At 34.6% G+C, this 14,790-nt stretch overlaps 4 protein-coding genes across 6 annotated transcripts; 3 read left to right on the forward strand and 1 right to left on the reverse strand.

Annotated features, from left to right (window-relative positions):
* The first annotated feature begins 281 nt into the window (after positions 1 to 281).
* Positions 282 to 2,389, forward strand: LOC145121073 (alanine aminotransferase 2, mitochondrial-like). Its single transcript, XM_079056854.1, has 7 exons — positions 282 to 448; positions 558 to 667; positions 944 to 993; positions 1,158 to 1,487; positions 1,626 to 1,746; positions 1,838 to 1,954; positions 2,047 to 2,389. The coding sequence occupies exons 4-7, from the start codon at positions 1,278 to 1,280 to the stop codon at positions 2,127 to 2,129; spliced, it is 531 nt and encodes a 176-aa protein (XP_078912980.1). The 5' UTR covers positions 282 to 448; positions 558 to 667; positions 944 to 993; positions 1,158 to 1,277; the 3' UTR covers positions 2,130 to 2,389.
* A 1,134-nt stretch (positions 2,390 to 3,523) lies between these two features.
* On the forward strand, positions 3,524 to 6,632 carry ELF3 (hydroxyproline-rich glycoprotein family protein). Its single transcript, XM_079056556.1, has 5 exons — positions 3,524 to 3,995; positions 4,238 to 4,466; positions 4,543 to 5,240; positions 5,340 to 5,391; positions 5,483 to 6,632. Exons 2-5 carry the CDS (start codon positions 4,251 to 4,253, stop codon positions 6,359 to 6,361), a joined length of 1,845 nt encoding a protein of 614 aa, XP_078912682.1. The 5' UTR covers positions 3,524 to 3,995; positions 4,238 to 4,250; the 3' UTR covers positions 6,362 to 6,632.
* A 186-nt stretch (positions 6,633 to 6,818) lies between these two features.
* Positions 6,819 to 10,335, forward strand: LOC145120764 (protein neprosin-like). 3 transcript variants are annotated; one of them, XM_079056558.1, is made up of 7 exons: positions 6,819 to 6,997; positions 7,227 to 7,313; positions 7,388 to 7,648; positions 7,999 to 8,160; positions 9,126 to 9,179; positions 9,397 to 9,543; positions 9,880 to 10,335. In XM_079056558.1, the coding sequence occupies exons 1-7, from the start codon at positions 6,830 to 6,832 to the stop codon at positions 10,258 to 10,260; spliced, it is 1,260 nt and encodes a 419-aa protein (XP_078912684.1). In that variant the 5' UTR covers positions 6,819 to 6,829; the 3' UTR covers positions 10,261 to 10,335. The 3 variants fall into 3 exon arrangements, with proteins under 3 accessions (XP_078912684.1, XP_078912685.1, XP_078912686.1); XM_079056559.1 differs by having other exon boundaries at positions 8,020 to 8,160; XM_079056560.1 differs by having other exon boundaries at positions 9,397 to 9,578; positions 9,880 to 10,016.
* Positions 10,336 to 10,428: 93 nt separating this feature from the next.
* LOC145120763 (vacuolar-processing enzyme-like) lies at positions 10,429 to 13,708 on the reverse strand. The gene is made up of 7 exons (XM_079056557.1): positions 13,448 to 13,708; positions 12,505 to 12,669; positions 12,266 to 12,422; positions 12,066 to 12,151; positions 11,507 to 11,706; positions 11,380 to 11,428; positions 10,429 to 11,305 (listed from the first exon to the last, which is right to left on the reverse strand). The coding sequence occupies exons 1-7, from the start codon at positions 13,640 to 13,642 to the stop codon at positions 10,706 to 10,708; spliced, it is 1,452 nt and encodes a 483-aa protein (XP_078912683.1). The 5' UTR covers positions 13,643 to 13,708; the 3' UTR covers positions 10,429 to 10,705.
* Positions 13,709 to 14,790: the final 1,082 nt, after the last annotated feature.

Genomic DNA, 14,790 nt, shown 5'->3' on the forward strand with positions numbered 1-14,790 from the left:
GGTTTTGGAACTGGAACTGCTTAAGCAGTTCCGGTTCCCAAGGTTTCGGAACCGCCTAAAGCGGTTCCGGTTCTAATTCTAATTTTTTCAAAACCGTTACCCGTTGGATAACCGCCGGTTCCGGTTCCAATACCGGGTACCCAGAACCGCCGGTTACCCGGAACCGGGTACCGGCGGGTACCCGCCTTTTCTAAATAAAATCATATATATTTTAATTTATATAGTGGTGATTTGTTTAAAAAAAAATAACAATAACTTCATTTACTTTTAGGTCAAAGTGTTTCTAGGGTTTACATTCTAAAAAAAACGCCGACATTGAACTCCCTTCACTCTCGTTCTACTCTTCTACTCTCAGTCTCGTTCCATCGCAACTTCCTGTTCAATCGTCGGCCTTACCTGCTCAATCGGCGGTTCAATCTACAAAGACAACTCTATATTTATCTTCAAGGTAAGTTCCATCGATTACTTGAAATTTCGATTATTACATCTCTATATTTAACCAGAACCTGCTCAATCCCCATCATGAATCGTCTTCTTCTTCTTCTTTTTCAAATCAGTACTATCTTCTGCTAGGCTTGCTCGATTCTTCACATCTCTTCCTTCCGACACATCAATGGCTTCCGACAAGTCAACACAACCTCTTACCGTCGACTCCCTCAACACAAAGGTCGTTTTCTTGCTTCGCATTTATGTTTTTTACTTTTTTCATCACTCGATCTTGTTTGTTTTAGCTCGCGTACTTGAGCTTTATACAGTTTAAATCTTAACGCCTTAATCGGAGTTGGGTACAAGATCATTGTTTAATTTTTATTTTTGATTTCGAAGATCAATTCAGGGGTTTTAAGTTCAAGTCGATCCAGTCCCTTTTACTATTTCTATAACACCAACAAGGAAAGGTTAGCTAGAATGACCTTTGTACTAATGTTTTTCCCTTTATTGCCAGGTCTTGAAATGTGAGTATGTTGTACGTGGTGAATTGTTTCTCTGGCTCAGGTAATGTAATGAACTGGATTCATTAAAAACCATATTAAATAAGCATGCCAGGGATGTATATATCGGGGAAATCATTAATAATTAGTATATTTATAGAAAACTTTCCATCTTTTTAATCAATATATGCATTCAAGTATACTAATATGCATATATTAAACTTACAGTGCTGATTCCATAGAAAGAGCATGGCAGATTCTTGATCAAATTCCTGGTAGAGCTACTGGTGCATATAGTCACAGGGGTATAACAGGAAATGAAGTTTAACCGTTTAAGGGTTTAAGGAAATGCACTATATCTTTTTTGATAACGTTTTGGATACAAGAAAGATAATAGAGCAATGCATAATGATTTTTCAGGTTCCTTATTATCTTGATGAAGCAACAGGGTGGGGACTTGAGGTCTCTGAGCTCAAGAAGCAACTGGAAACTGCTAGACAAAAGGGTATTATTGTTAGAGCCCTTGTTGTCATTAATACAGGAAACCCAACTGGCCAGGTAAATCTATATTAGTTTTTAAACACTAATAAATGTGTTTTCTCTATGTTATGATAATTAATTTCCAGACTTTTATTGGCATTTTAGTAGAAGCATGATTAAGTAGGGTGACATTCATCATTCATGTACATTATGCAGGTTTATCAGGGAAACATTTATGTCTTTGAAAAGCACTGCCACTGTTTTAAGAAAGTTGCTCGTTCAATGAGATATGGTGACAAGGATATTCCCTTGGTTTCTTCTCAGTCACTGTCTAAAGGTATTGTCTATTTGTGAATATGAAATAGTATTGATAATATGAAGAGAGTAGTAACTAGTGAGAGATATAATATAATGCAAAACTTGTTCAGGGTATTATGGGGAATGTGGGAAAAGAGGTGGTTACATGGAGGTGACTGGTTTTAGTCCTAAAGTTCGGGAACAAATCTACAAGGTGGCATCAGTGAATCTTTGTTCGAACATCTCTGGTCAGTTAGTTAATTCAATTGTTAATTTGTTTGCAATTCTTAATTTCTTGATAATTGTTAATTTCTTTTTCCTTCACATATTGAAACTACAGGCATTAGAAGATGCACTGAACAGCGTAGAGGGTGTTACCTGCAACAAAGTAGAAGGTGCAATGTATCTTTTCCCGCAAATTAAGCTGCCAAATAAGGTCATAAAAGAGGCAGAGAAAGCTAAAAAAGCTCCGGATGCATATTATGCAATTCGCCTCAAGGGTTTTGTAATTGGCATCAGGGTATCAAGGGATTTCGCGACACCATTGCTGTTGTTTTGTGTTGTTTGTTGTTTTGAGACTGTTTATGTTTTGTTGTTTTGTAGTTTGTTGCTGACTTGTTAAATTCCCCATGTGTTGCTGTTTTAAGATCAAGTTTTTTAATTGTTTTAGTTTATATCTTGAACTCCTATTGCTTATAAAAGTTAATTTCAATGGCATGTATAAAGTAAAGAAATTAATATTCAAAAAACCGGGTACCCGGAACCGGAACCGGTCTTGGCGGTTCCGGGAGCGGTTCCAAATTTCTAGGAACCGGTGTAAGCGGTTCCAGTTCCAATACCAATAATTTCAGAATCGCCGGTTCCGGGAGCGGTTCCGGTTCCATCGAAAATAGGTGGGTACCCGGTTATGCTCATCCCTAATATTAAAGAAGGAACCTGGATGATGAATGTGATGCTGCAAAGGGTGATGCTGTTCGAACGTGATGCTGCAAATGGTCTGAAGAAAACATAATGTACGGACAGCAGCACATGATTTATACATAACTTTCAACAATGATTATGGAAATGATATTAAATTTCGAATTCTTTGATTATTTGAAATTGAGCGACAATATCCCGTAGTCTTGTAGATACGTTTCATATAATAAACATGAATTGAAAGAATATAAGAAAGATGCCAGTTAAGAACGTGATTTTAATTAGGAATAAACGAAATTTACTTTAAAAAACTATGATAAGATTTAATTGAGTTGAATATATTCCTTTTATAAACGACGTTAACATTAAATCAGTTCGTCAAAACTTTCAAATTTAATCAATATTAATTTTATTTTATTTTAAGATGACATTATCAAAATGATCCAGTGGTTGAAATTAATCAAGGAAACATAATGAATGACCATGATTGTTGAAGGTGATGTCTTTATGTTTCTCTTTTAATATATAGAGACTGTTTTAATATATAGAGACTGACAAGTGTCAAATTTTGATAAAATTAATAACATGACACTTGTCATTAGAAGAATATTTAATTTCTGAAGTTATATGAAAACAGTTTTTGAAGCAAAGTATTTTTAGACCGGTAAATAGGTGGTTTGGTTTATTTTGTACGAAACCATATTAAGGGTTTGATTCGGTTTGATATTAGGCTTTAATTAGGATGTTTATGTTAAAAATGTACAAAGTATATTATTAATTACGGAGTTATGGTAGTGTTATGTGTAGGTGACGTGGCTCCACTAGTACCTGTGATATGCTATTTTATGTCTGAACTTGCGTTAAAGATTCTGTTCTATCTTCAAAAATCTTGGGTCCACTTGTTTTGCACTTTTGCATTTCTTTTATTCATATGACCTTTTCATGGAAAATTTGTAGTTAATTTCCATGTTTTTCCCCACCAAACACAATTGGTTTCTATTGTTCATCTCGCTTCTTCACAATCGGTTCATCTGCTAGAGTCCTGATTATTTGATTCTTGTTTATTTCATAACTTATGCTTGTGTCCATAACTGGGTCTATTTTAAAATCCATGATTTGTTGACAAGAAAACCTAATTTTGCTATTTCGGGTTTCGTGATTCTGTTCATCGGAAGTGGGGTTTGCTTCGATTCTGATCTCCGTCGAAGAAATCCCGTTTTTACCCGATTAGGTTTGTTTTGGGTTGGTGTCGCATCTTCAATTTGGGGGAAATTTTCACTGTCATCACTTCAATCAAACGTCCAACATATTAGGGATTCCTGAGGAACCAATGCTCTTTTAAGTTAGGATCATTGTTTTCCGATCTGTAAGGTATCTCTCGCTCTATTTTGTACATTTTTTTGTCAGATTTGGTACTTTCCAAATGCAAATTTAATACCAATTTAGGGTATTGCAATTTCTTCACCGATATTGTTCCATCCGCCGTTCTTGTTACGAATTTCTATACATCTAGCATAAAACAGCTTCAAATCGATATCAATTTTGAGATTGAAAAGCAACCCCTTCCAAGTTTTTCCTATTTTTTTTCCTGATTGTGTGGTTGAATTTTGAAGGGGAAAGAGAAAGATGAAGAGAGGGAAAGATGAAGAAAAAACCATGGGGCCAATGTTTCCAAGGCTTCATGTGAATGATACTGAAAAAGGAGGTCCACGAGCACCTCCTAGAAACAAAATGGCTCTTTACGAACAGCTTAGTATACCTTCACAGAGGTTCAATGGCGGAGCGTTGCCCTTTAACCCTAATTCCACCGCCAACTCTGTTCCACCGTCATCTTCAACACCGGTGAGTTAATAAACACTTAACTTTTGCTTTAATTTGAAGTAATTCATATCAATTTATGGTTATCTTATGATTTTAGGGCACCATGAATGAAAGGGCTACGTTTTCCCCACTTCAACAATCGTCTTCAATGCACCCAACCAGGATGACGGACAATCGCCATTCTGAGCTCAACAATCAACGTGTGCAACAACAAGAACATAAAAGGAGACAAGAAGATGACGACTTTAGGGTTCCAATCTTTGATCAACAATCTGGAACAAGTCAAAATCATCAAAACAGAGAAAACGAAGGCATCACTCCATTTGGTGCAGCAGCCTTTTCAGGTCGTTTATCAAATGTTCAGAATGCTAGACAAATCATCAATAAACCTCAAAAAGAAAACTCTCAAGATTTTACTAGATCTGCCTCAAATCAACTGTCCAGGCAAAACCCTAAAGTTCCTTTGAAGGAGACGAACGAATCTTCAAATTATAGTCACAGACATGCTTCAAATAATGGGAATTTAAGGGATTACAGAGGCGACTCACAAGCTGATAACACTTTGTGGGGTGACAGCGGTTTAAATGAAGCATCTAAAGCTAGTGGGTATGAGAATACTTCGGTTCCAGTAATGGAGGCTTTAAGAAGCCCTAATAATAATGATCCTACGAATGCTGATGCTGTTTCAGAGACGTCGATGGTGGATTCCATTTGTGGAGTCGATATTTCTCCTGATGATGTTGTAGGGATTATTGGTCAAAAACATTTTTGGAAAGCAAGAAGAGCTATTGTCAAGTAAGTTTTTTCAATTCAACCCCTTTAATTACATGTTCTTGACAATATCTTTCCTTAAATCAAAAAACTCATTCAAATTGCATCCCTTATCCTTTACAGCCAACAAAGAGTCTTTGCTGTTCAAGTGTTCGAGCTCCACAGATTGATAAAGGTATAATCTTTCGTTAATACCCCTGAACTATTCCTGTTTTTCACTATGGTCCCTGAAGTCTTAATTGTTTCATTCTTGTACTTAAAAACAGGTTCAGAGATTAATAGCTGGATCACCTCAACTTTTGTTTGAAGAAAACTTGTATTTATCAAAACCACCAAAAGTCACTCCAATCAAGAAAATTCCCATTGAATATGTTATAAAACCTAAACACAAAAATGACGAAAACGCCCTCGCCCTCGCCCTCGAGAAGCCGAATGATGAGACGGAATTCTCAGCTGAAAATGCACCCGGGAAAGCCTCTTTATCCACCGTTCAAAATGGCAGTCAGACAACTTATTGCAGACCGTTTTCCGGCAACCCGTTACCGGTGCCGCTGCCACCTGCCGACATCTCCTCGTGGAATTACAATCCGCCACCTGGACACCAATGGTTGATTCCGGTCATGTCACCATCTGAAGGACTCGTGTACAAACCCTACCCGGGACCCGGGTTCATGAACCCGGTTTATGGTGGTTGTGGGCCCATGATGGGACCTAATTTCGGTAACTATGGTGTCCCCCATCCTTCTGATCATCATTATGAAGGTCCAACCGGGGTTCACCCTTTCGCACCTCCGGCTAGCCATGGCTACTTTCCAGCTTACAACATGCCACCGGTCAATCCACCTGTCTCGACCCAGACCCAGACCCCGACCCGGGTCAAGTTTAAAGCATGTAACGATAGTGAGGTACAAGTGAGTACAGCAAGCAGTCGAAGTGACAAAACATGGAATCGAAACGCGCTTTCTCTTTTTCCGACGTCTCCTCCTCCTCCGGCGGCACCCGTGGCGGCTCCGGCGGTGGCTCAGGTGGGAGTGGCGGAGGAGGCGCCACGTGTTATTAGAGTTGTGCCTCATAACGCCAGGTCAGCAACTGCTTCTGTAGCACGGATTTTTCGGTCTATACAAGAGGAAAGAAAACAAGTATGATTCGGGTTGAATTTGGATTTGGTGGTGTTGTACCCTGTGCTTATTTTGTGGTAAGTTTTGGGTAAATGTGTTTATTTTTGGGTACGTTAAATGATGTAAATATGCGAAGATTTGGTGTTGTAAAAATGCTTGCTTTTGAAGATGTACACTATGGAATGCAAATCAAAACTTAAGCATATGCAGTCTTCCTTATCAGTTTATTGTATTATTATTTTTTGTATTGACGAATATTTTCATCTGTTTAATTGATAATGTTGTTATTTTTATTGCATTATAGTTGGTACTCTTGGTTATTTTCAAATTGAAAAAGAGAATGTGAATTGGATGATATAGAAGGTGAATCATGCATAACTACGTAGAACACCACTTTAAAGTTTAGCCTCTTTAAGTATCTTCAAATCATACTTCACTCTTTTGTGTTCCAAAAAATCCCCCATTCTCTCATATCTTCACTAGAAACTATAATAGATGGATATGAAATTGGGGGTAATTTTGTCATTTGGAATAATATATCTTTCTTGTTCTATAACTAGTGATGGAGTGGAGGGGGACTCTATTCCAAAAAGCAACCTTTTCAATGCTACTACAACAAGAAAAACAACATTTTCCAAAAAGCAAGGTGTCAAAAGCATTTTGGTAAGCTATATATAGTCCTTTTAGAACAATCTTTTGTTATTCTTATGAATCTCTTAAAAGTTAAAACTGATATAAATTACTTTTAATAAAAATGTAAATGTCATATGTTTATTTTAAAAAATCCAAATACGATAAGTCTACATTGTTGCCTAGCTAAAAGATCTAATTTGAGTTTGTATTTGTATCATTTTGAACTTACATAGTTGACATACACAATGTGAAAATGTAGAGTGAAGACGGGGACATAATTGACTGTGTTGATATCTACAAGCAACAGGCTTTTAAACATCCAGCTTTAAAGAATCATACTATCCAGGTTTTTTTCTACCTTTTGCATGTTGAGATGAAATTAGAAACAAAATAACGAAAACATGCATGGTATTTTGTTAGATGACACCGACAAACGTTTTGAATATTGAGAACAGTATGATGAAAAAAACATTTAAAGATACCAAAAAGGAAGACAATACTATGACAATAACATCACAACTATGGCAAAAAAGTGGAAGTTGTCCAAAAGGAACAATTCCAATTCGCAGAGTTCATAAGCGTTTTCTCAATGTCCATGGTTATGGGAGAAAGACACCTAATGAATCGAAGAATCAAACAACGATATTGAAGGACCCAAGGAACTCTTTGGCAAATCATTCGGTTTGCATTCCAACTTCAACTAAATTCTATTGGTCGTCTTTGCTATATGATATTTAAGTTTCCGGAGTAAATTATATTTTGATCTTTGTATATAGCTAAAGACCAAAATTGCAACAGATTTTTTTTTGAGACCAAAATTGAAAAAAAAAAAAAAACAACTATACTTTGAGACTAAAGATATATTTTACTCAAATTTTTGTGTGGTCATTTAGGTCTTGGATTTAACTTTATAAGACGCCTTTCATAAAATTATATTTTATATCAAACATTTTTGTTTGTTATTAAAAAGAGAAATATTTTGAAATCATATATGTTTATTTATTATTATTATTTTTTTTTTTTATGATTAGGTGGCACTTGTACTCACACAGGGTTACAGCTACTCAGGGGCCAAAACCGATATCAAAGTGTGGACTCCTTACGTTGAGAAGGAAGACGAGTATAGTACTTCTCATGTTCTTATTCAAAATGGCGATGTGGATGATTTTGAAATTGTTGAAACTGGATGGGCTGTAAGATTTTTTTTTTCTTTTGTTCCTTTTAGAACTTATTAAGTCTGATGTTCATTATTTCATTAGATATCTAAAAATAATGTAAGTTTTTTTTTTTTGATGATTTTGAGATGAGAAATTAAGGTGCTGTTTGTTTTTTGAAAAAAAACCTCTTCAGACCTCTTATTGCTGCGCGACGCAGCACATGCGCAACACTTTTCATCTCGCAATTGTTTGTTTTTTAGAAGTCTTCGGATTTAAAAACCTCTGCGCGTGTTCTTCTTGGCGCATCACTTGTTTTGCCTCTTCCTACCTCTTCCAACCTCTTCTTCTTTTTCTTTTTTTCTTGCTAAAATATTGATTATATATTACCGGAATCTTATTTTACATTTTTTTTCGTTTTTTTTTGTTTATTCTTGTTGAAATTTTTTTTCTTTTTTTTTATATTGAATAATAATAATTTGTTGATGAAATATCATTATTTTATGCTAAAATATCATTATTTTTTGTTAAAATATAATTATTTTTTTGCTGAAATATCATAAATTCTTGCCGAAATGTCATATATTATTAAATTTTTGGTATTAAAAATTTGCAGCAGCATGCAGATTTAAATCTGCAGCAGCATGCAGATTTAAAAAAAACAAACGCGCTTCTTATTATAGTCTGCAGCCGTTTGGTCCATCTCTTCTATTACAGAGGGTTGCAGAGGTGGTCCGCAGACTTTATGGATTTTTGCTTCAAAAAAACAAACAACACCTAAATATTCTCATACCTTTTGTTCCTACAAATCTTCCTACCCAATTAAATTGTGACATATGTACCATTTAATGTCCATTTAATGAAATTTAATTATAGTTAGTATATTAATGTGACACATGTTATCATTTAAATGAGTAGGAGGATTGGTAGGAAAAAAAATAGGAGGATATTTAATTTCTCGAAATGAAATAGTTATGTTTACAAAATACTTATATTCTTTTCAGGTAAATCCAAGTGTTTATGGTGATCACGAAACTCGCTTATATGTCTATTGGACAGTAAGTTTTTTTTTTTTTTTTTGTTATCATCACATTTTTTATTTTTGTGAAATTCGTAATTAATAGTTTATTTGTGCATGATAATGTGCATATGCCATATAGTCATGTAACGATTTGTCTACATAGACCAATTTATTTATTTGTTTCCTTTTCTTTTACTAAAGGAAATTTTGATTTTTGAATATATACAATATCACTTATTTGTAAAGTTTAACAGGCCGATGGATCAATTAAAACAGGTTGCTTTGACATGACGTGTCCAGGATTCGTTCAAGTGAGCCATGAAGTAGCTCTTGGCGCGGCCATTTATCCTATCTCTAACTCTAAGGGCCTTCCCTACCAAATCACTGTTTACATTTACAAGGTCTGCACACTATTCCTTTTAACAAATTTATTAAGGTAATATTCCATAAAACAGCTATAGTTTGTTTTTTTGTTTTACATTATATCATCATACCCTCTGGTCCAGTTAAACAAGGTTTTTAAATTAAAAATTACAAGATTTTGGGACATTTCAAAGATTTTTAACATTTTATGCTCAAATTAATTTTATATTTTGTTAACCACCATCAATGTGACATAGCGGTGATCACTTGAGATTTGAAAAGTTAGTTTTATGTTTTTAACCATCATATATTTTATAATCAAAAGGTATTTCATATTTTATCTATATATGTAATTTAAATTTATGAATAAATAGGATCCAAAAACAAACAATTGGTGGGTGAACTATGGCGAGTCGATCAACATAGGGTATTGGCCCGGTGAGCTGTTTGTGTTTTTAAAGCACCATGGGCTCATGGTGAAGTGGGGTGGCGAGGTGTATAGCACCAGGGTCAAGACTCACCCGCACACAGCCACACAAATGGGCAACGGTTACACTCCTTCACCAATCTTTGAGAACTGTGGGACCATGAAACGTATGCGGGTTGAACAAAACTCAGAACCTTTGATGATACCCGAATGGTCCGACACCATTGTTGATGAATATCGTTGTTATGATATTTTATATGAAGTTGATTATGTTGATGATCCTATATTTTATTATGGCGGCCCTGGTAGAAGCCCATGGTGCCCATAATTTGATAAAACTAAACCATTTGAGATTGTATCAAACGCGCTGAGTGTTGACCAATTCAAAAATTGTGTTCATGTAGCAGTGTACTTTCTATTTTTCCCCCTTATTATAGCATTGTACCTCCACACATTCAAATTCAATAAATAGCATACAATATTTGAGCAATTCAACTTTTTCCAACATCATGTAGACCATGCATACATGATTTGCATATCAAAGATTACACCATTACATACATATAACATATAACATATAACATATAACAACTTTTCGTGGTGGTGGACCTAATTAACTATAATGAGAAGCTTCAATCTCTATATACAAAGAAGCTATATCTATATATATTGTTAATACCACTAATATACTACCATATATATATTTCAACAAACATAATCATAATAGATTAATAGCCCATCCCCTTTTGATTTTTTTGATAAAATCAACCACCTTATGCAGTAAAACCGTTGGTTAGTGAACTCCAAGGGTTTGATGGGAATGTAGTGCATACTTGTGATGATGCATCAACCATCTGTTGATTTGTGATTCCAGCATTACATAAATTAGCAAATGACCTCATGTGTTTCATTCCATACTGTGATAGGGACCCACAATGTGTCTCAAATGTCCTTACGAATGTTTTAAGGCAGGTCCAGTCATCAACTAGAGGTGTTCCGGAGGATCGGATGGTGTTCAACACCTGCGGACCCTTTTCTAGTCCAAACAAAACCTTGGCGATGAGTTGTACACTGGTGTCTAAGTGTATTCTGTGTGACATGGCTTCAGTGAACTTTCTCTGAGCTTCCATTTTCCTTTCGGAACCTTCCGGAGCCTTCCGGAACTTATGCCAGAAATGTAAAAGATCAGCATCACGCTGGTTGACAGATTTAGGTGATTTATATATCGAGTTTTCTTCAGTAAAAGTGAAGTTTTCATTTGCTGGATTGGTGCCCATATATAAGTAGAGGCTATCTTTGCTAAGTGGTAAGTCACCATATTGCATCACATGGGATCCATAATAAGAGTTGTCACTTGATGTTCTATCTTTAACCTAAAATAAATAAATAAAAATGAATCATGTCAAAAAAAAGTTTACCAAAGTGTATAAAAAGTAAATAACTTTACCAATTTATATTGCTGTCTGATAGTTTCTGTTCGCAGATTGTGTACATCACTGTAAGCAACAAGAGAGATAGAAAGAATTAGTTTTCTTTTAGTAAAAAGGGTATAACTGTAAATTTCAAAAACATACCAATCTTCCATCCAGGCAACACTGTACAAGTCACCAAGACACGTGTCATACTCTAGAGGTGGGCTAGGGTACTCCCCAGGACAGTAGGTACCCCAGCTGCTTTCATCAGGGCCAGAGGCTGTGGTTGCATAGATATTTAAACCTTGTGGAAGAAGACCCTCGAATATACTTCCAGCCTCACAAGCTTCAAGGTAAAACACCTGAACATTTTTAAAAAATCAGGATTAATATCTATCAAAAGTATATATTTATTATACACTAGTTTATAACCCGTGGGAACCACGGGTTATAAAATTAATTCAACTTTCATAGTAAAAATTTATAATTATATAAAAAAAAAAAAAAACTAAAGAGATATATCAAAATTTTAAAGTTATTATAATTTCAAATTTAACATATAATTAGAAAAAGTAAATTTGAATTTTGAAGTGTTGCCTAATATATCTCTTGATATGTGGAATGAAAAATTGTATTTAAGTGACACATGTCAAAAGGAGATTCAACCTATTTATTTATTAGAAAGGGAGATAGTATGAAAACAAAATTTTTTAAAAATTACCAAGCTTTTGTATGTTCCAGAAGCATGCTTTTGTTTCAAGACCTCATTAAGATCATTTGCATACATGTAAGGATTTGTTGGCATCCCTGAGAAAGAATACAAAATAATTTAATTTTACCTTTTTGCCCTTCTTTTATCCTCTCATGTTACAATTGATGGAAAGTTGGTTGTTAAAATGTAAGGGTAAAATAGTAACTTACCAAGAACACCAGGACCACCATGATCGGTGTAGTAAACAAAAATGCGATCATTTGGGCTGCTATCTACAACCTTTCCACTTCCACCTTTGACTTTGGATTTATCACCGAGTAAAACAGCAAAAAAGTTGTCAACATTAACATCTTTCCCAGTGTAATCCTGTTTCATTTTAGTTTTTCGGTTATATTATGATCTCATAATATATATGATATTGTAAATGGATGATGATAAAAAAACAAACCTTGGGTACTCCATGATAAACGTCATCACCATCTGGGCTGTTGATTATGACACCTTGTCTGGGATTCTCTCTATTATATGCAATGTCATCATACATGAAAACAACAATGTTTTCTTCCTTCACGCCACCGTTTCTCAAGATTTGATATGCATGACATACATCTGCCTGGAGTCATTTGACATAAATAGAAAAGATTTAAATATGTAGACAAGTGAGACTTGTAATTTCTCAAGGACAAATATAGAAAAAAAGTGAAAGCTTCAATGAGGTCATCCTATTGCATACTGTAACAAACTAACTTTCTTGAACCACATACAAACTAAGGAGGTTTTTATTTCTTAGATTAAATGAGCAAATGGATCTCAAGATTTGATGATTTTTATCTGGGAATTTGTTTTTTTGTATAGCTTCCATAATTCCTAAAAGGTTCCATGATCAAACCATGTTTAAATTTATATAAAGACAAGCAACTTGCTAGCATAGAGACAGAGTTCAGATAATTACTTCCACAAAAACTTTTCAAATGTTCAATCAAACAAAATACATAATCGGACAAAAGTAAGCAGTAAATAACTTGTTAAAAATCACTCATTACGAATCCCCTAACCTTGCTCAAGCACAGTTCCTGCTGACCCCAGACAAATTTTTGACTGAATATTCCTTTAACACGTTACTTTTCTAAGTCGAATTGAATGCTTTATGCTCCCCAAGGAAAAAATTGATATCTATATGGATTCAGTAACAAATCTAACACAATCATCATCCTTATGTTAGATATAATTAGAAAATTTTCTGATTAAATTTGAAGAATTAAAGTTTGTGGCTCTTCTGGAACAGGTAGAGTAAGTAACGACGACGACAAACTGATCGTAATTCGTAACCTATCAAGGAAAAACTAAAAATGCAAAATTCAAGCATTTAATATCCTGTTTACTACGATTACCTGATGCCTGTAGTTCCAGTAACCATTAGATCCGGCAAGCAAGACGGCCCATCTGGTACCAACGGAGTCGTCCTTTCCAGCGTCGAAGAAATCAAGCTTTTCCGACGGCAACCTGAGAAGATCATCAGCCAATTCACGGCCATGGACTACTGCGATGATCGAGAAAGCAAGTAAACAGATGACGTAACGACTCATTTTGATCGTCGACGAAGAGAATATTCTCTGAAAGGATTGTTAGCAATGTTCTTCAGGTGATGAGGCTGAGGGTGTATTATATAGACGTATGGATACTACTGCACCCAATCGGAGCTCTCATGTCGGATTTAGTGTGGCGGCTACACGTACAAGTTACAACCACTCAATGCATACTATACGATATCTGTATTTGTTTCTATACGGGAAGCTTTGTTTTATATTTCAAATTTGCTTCGGAGGGTTTCAACTTTCGTATTGTGACAATTTAGTCCCTCGTATTGTTGAATTGAAATTTGTAAAGAATGGGGGACAACCTATCAACGTACCTAGAATATTCCCAAGACCCACTTTACATCAAAACTCAAAAGAGAAAAGAAACTCTTTTTTTTTTTTTTTGCTTTAATAATATAATATAATATTTGATCTGACATATTATTTAATGACAGTCTTTAACTTATAATTATATATTTAAAATACTTTTTAATTAAAAACATATATAAAGAAGAAACAACAAACTATATTAGGTTTTATATATAAAAAAAAGATGTTAAATAACTTAATTGTTATTAAAAAAAGAGATTAGAGGATAGTTTCTTACTAAAGTAGATAGTGGTAAAGTCTAAATATACAATCATTAAAGTTGTTTGTTTTATATTCAACTGTAAACGTTTGAATGTGTTTATTATTATTATTATTGTACAAGATGTTAAAAATGATGTCGATAACAATATAAATAATGGGAAAATGATTGATAAATTAACTATTAGGTAAATAAGTATTAATTCAAATCAGCCTATAAACAATGTTTTAAATCCCAGTTTAAATTGGTCGGTTGAACCGGTCAGACCAAAAACGAAACCGGGGATGAGAGCGGTTCAACAACAATCAACTTTATTCCAATTATTATATAAGATAAAACCGGACGGTTTCTTCAAAAAAAAAAAAAAAAGTTGAAACGGTGTAGTAGAACTCGTAAAAACCGTTTGTTTAGACTTGGATAATTGAATTTCACTTAGCCCATTAAAAAACAACTTCTTTCCAAAACAAATTGAATAACTCAATCGATCAGGTTAACAGAGTGTATACAACTTGAAATCAACGCACACCAATACTATATATGTATGTATGTAAAAAAAATAAAAAATTTA

The sequence above is a fragment of the Lactuca virosa genome, chromosome 6 (assembly GCF_052849685.1).
Source record: "Lactuca virosa cultivar CGN04683 chromosome 6, Lactuca_virosa_CGN04683_v6, whole genome shotgun sequence".
Classification (NCBI taxonomy): Eukaryota; Viridiplantae; Streptophyta; class Magnoliopsida; order Asterales; family Asteraceae; genus Lactuca; species Lactuca virosa.